Genomic DNA, 3,233 nt, shown 5'->3' with positions numbered 1-3,233 from the left:
CGGCAGTTGTGTTGGTAAGGCAGGACTCAGTCTACAAGATTGGATTGTGTCCTAAGACAATCTCTTGAGATACAAAAGAGAGAAGTGAGCAGAGAGACATGGGGACCTCATACCACCAAGAAAGCAGCACCAGGAGCAGAGTGTGTCCTTTGGACCCGGGGTCCCTGCGTGGAGAACTCCTAGTCCAGGGGAACACTGATGAGAAGGCCGACAGAGAGAGAAAGCCTTTCCCTGGAGCAGATGCCCTGAATTTGGACTTTTAGCCTACCTTATTGTGAAGAAATAAATTTCTCTTTGTTAAAGCCATCCACTTGTGGTATTTCTGTTGTAGCAGCACTAGATAACTAAGACAGAATTTGGAAGCAAGAGAGTGGGGTGTTGCTCTAACAGATACCTAAAATGTGGAAGCGATTTTGAAGCTGTGAATGAATAGAGCAGTGGCAGCAGCAGAGAACCTGCAGCAGCAGTGAAGCAGCAGCAGCAGAGAAGTGGCAGTGGCAGAGAACCAACAGCAGCAGAACCAGGAGACCAGTGCAAGACGGAGTTGGAGCTGACCCACAGAGCAAAAGAGCTGAATGCCTGTGCGCAGGAGGCTTCCTGGCGGAGTGGGGTGCCTCTGGGTACTTATCGGTGGAGCTAGGCTTCCAGACCCATGAAGCGAGAGAGCTGAGTGCTTGTGCGCACGAGGCTTTCTGGTGGAGTGGGGTGCCTCCGTGCAGTTATTGTTGGAGCTACCAAGCTTTGGGACACTTGCCCCAGTAGGGCAGATGCGGGTGTGAGGCCCAAGCACTGAGAGGCCACAGGAAACAGAAGCAGAGGCTGAAGAGACAAGGAACGCAAGAAGCCAAGCTGCCTCAGTCTCAAAAGTATGGCCATGACCTCTGGGGTTTCAAAGGGTGGAGCCATGGCCTCTGGTGCTTCTACGGGTGGAGTCACCACTCAGGTGGACTGGGAGAATGGTGTGCCTAAAGCTGAAGGAGCGGAGTTGCTGTCCCAGGGCGCCTGGAAGGCGGAGCTGAAGCCCAGGGCCGAGGAGCTTCCACCCAGAATCTGGAGAGTGTGGCCAATACCTAGAGTCTGGAGGGCAGGGCCATTGTGTAAATTGTTTTAGAGGACAGAAGACTATTTTCAAAGCCTTGAGGGCTAATGTAATGTGTTCTGCTGACTTGCTTGGTGCCTGTTATACCTTCTTTCCCTCCAGTGTCTCCCATTTGTAATGGAAATGTCTAGCTTGTGCCTGTTCTGCCATTGTACCTTTGGAAGCAGATAACTTGTATTCTAGATTTCACAGATGAAGAGGAATTTTTGGATTTTGTACTTGGAGTTAAGACTTATGATATGATGGGGTGAATATGTTTTCCATGTTGCAAGGATGTGATTTTTTGGGGGCCAAATGTGGAATGTCATGGATTGAATTATGTCCCCCTAAAAATGTGTGTATCAATTTGGCTGAGCCATGATTCCTGGTATTGTGTGATTTTCCTGTATGTTGTAAATCCTGCCTCTATGATGTTAATGAGGGAGGATGGGTGGCAGTTGTGTTAGTGAGGCAGGACTCAGTCTACAAGATTGGATTGTGTCCTGAGGCAATCTCTTGAGATATAAAAGAGAGAAGTGAGCAGAGAGACAGAGGGACCTCATATCATCAAGAAAGCAGTGCCAGGAGCAGAGTGTGTCCTTCGGACGCAGGGTCCCTGCGTGGAGAAGCTCCTAGTCTGGGAGAACACTGATAAGAAGGCTGTCAGAGAGAGAAAGCCTTTCCCTGGAGCTGATGCCGTGAATTTGGACTTTTAGCCTACTTTACTGTGAAGAAATAAATTTCTTTGTTAAAGCCATCCACTTGTGGTATTTCTGCTGTAGCAGCACTAGATGACTAAGACAATATGTTTTTATAAAAATGGGCTGATACTGTATATGCGGTTCTGCACTGTTTTTTATTAATATTTTACAAGGTACCATGAACATCTCTTCCATGCACATGGGTGAAAATCCCCCACTGAAACACAGAGCGCTGCAGTGGGGTCAAAGGCTGCTGGTAACAAGAGTGACACCTAAAGCAAAGTATCAGCATAGGTTAAAGCACAGAGCCTGGCAAATGCCTGCCAGGGAAAGCGGGGCTCACAATATTCTCATCGGAGAATCAGAATTGAAAGCCGAAGGCATTAAAGGTATGGGGCATCATGTAAGCCTCTTTGGCCCCTACCTCCGCCCCTGACTCCTCTGACTCCCCGCTGGCCCCTTGGGGGGAATGGATCCTGGACATCTCTTTGCAACCAATGAAAACCACCCATTTTCTGTTTTTTCCTTAGCTCCTCCTGAGCCCTTGACATATCACCACATTCTCTCATCATCTCTTCACTGCTCAAGTGCCTTTCGTGTAAGTCCTCCTGATAGTCCCTGGGGGAATCATCCGTCCCCCTGTCGGTTTTTCTTTTCGCTTTCCGGGGCACATAATCTTGAGCCGAGCGCTTTTCAGAGGCCAGGAGCTCGCTCTCCGGCTTTCGCTCAGGCTTCAGCTTGCCCTCACTTTGTGGTTTCCCCTCATCTCCTGGCTTTCCCTGCTTTTCTTTCTTTCCCTCTGGCTGTCGCTCATCACCTGGCTCTCCCTCATCCTCTAGCTTCCCCTGGTTTTCTGGCTTCCCCTCCACTTCCGGCTTTCCTTCCTCTTCTGACTTTCCTTCCTCTTCTGGCTCTACTTCACTTTTTGATTCTCCCTCATTTTCCAGCTTTCCTTCATCTTCACTGTGGAGTTGTTCCATGTCGAGATTCTCCTTTTCCTGTCCTGGGGGGTGAGGGTGGGGACGAGGGAGATGAGAGGAGACAAGGGAGACTGAGGACTTAGGAGTGAAGCACAGGTCCCCATAGTACCTGCATCTGGGCCCTCGTCAGGGTTCCCTTAACCTGGCCGGGCCTTCAAGTGTGCCTTCTGCCCACCCCTCACCCCCCACTCCCACTCCTCCCCCACACAAAAGCCAACCGTTTCCCAGGCAGTCCCTGCCACCATCCCTATGCCCAGCGTGGGAGGCTGTGCGTATGTTATTTGTTGGAGAATTGTGGAGTATCCAAATTCTGCCCAGCCCTTGCCCTCCACACTCCCTCCATCCCCGGGTCCACGGCCAGTGTCCCCCTCTCAAAGACCTGCAGGGCTTCTGGACAGGCTTCTCCTCGTTTTCTAGCTTCGCAGAGTGCTGGAAACAACAGACGTCCAGACCTGCAGACAGAAGGAGACAGGG

At 50.6% G+C, this 3,233-nt stretch overlaps 1 protein-coding gene across 1 annotated transcript; it reads right to left on the bottom strand.

Annotated features, from left to right (window-relative positions):
• Window positions 1-2,162: 2,162 nt before the first annotated feature.
• LOC101341388 (transcription elongation factor A protein-like 3) lies at window positions 2,163-2,759 on the bottom strand. Its single transcript, XM_004390886.1, has one exon. It carries the CDS (start codon window positions 2,757-2,759, stop codon window positions 2,163-2,165), a length of 597 nt encoding a protein of 198 aa, XP_004390943.1.
• Between the last annotated feature and the right edge of the window lie 474 nt (window positions 2,760-3,233).

The sequence above is a fragment of the Trichechus manatus genome, unplaced genomic scaffold, assembly GCF_000243295.1.
Source record: "Trichechus manatus latirostris isolate Lorelei unplaced genomic scaffold, TriManLat1.0 scaffold00341, whole genome shotgun sequence".
NCBI lineage: Eukaryota > Metazoa > Chordata > Mammalia > Sirenia > Trichechidae > Trichechus > Trichechus manatus.
This window is presented reverse-complemented; position numbering and strand designations above follow the sequence as displayed.

Excerpts from the sequence above, each read along its gene's own strand:
- LOC101341388 (XM_004390886.1), bottom strand. The coding sequence starts at position 2,759 with ATGGAACAACTCCACAGTGAAGATGAAGGAAAGCTGGAAAATGAGGGA.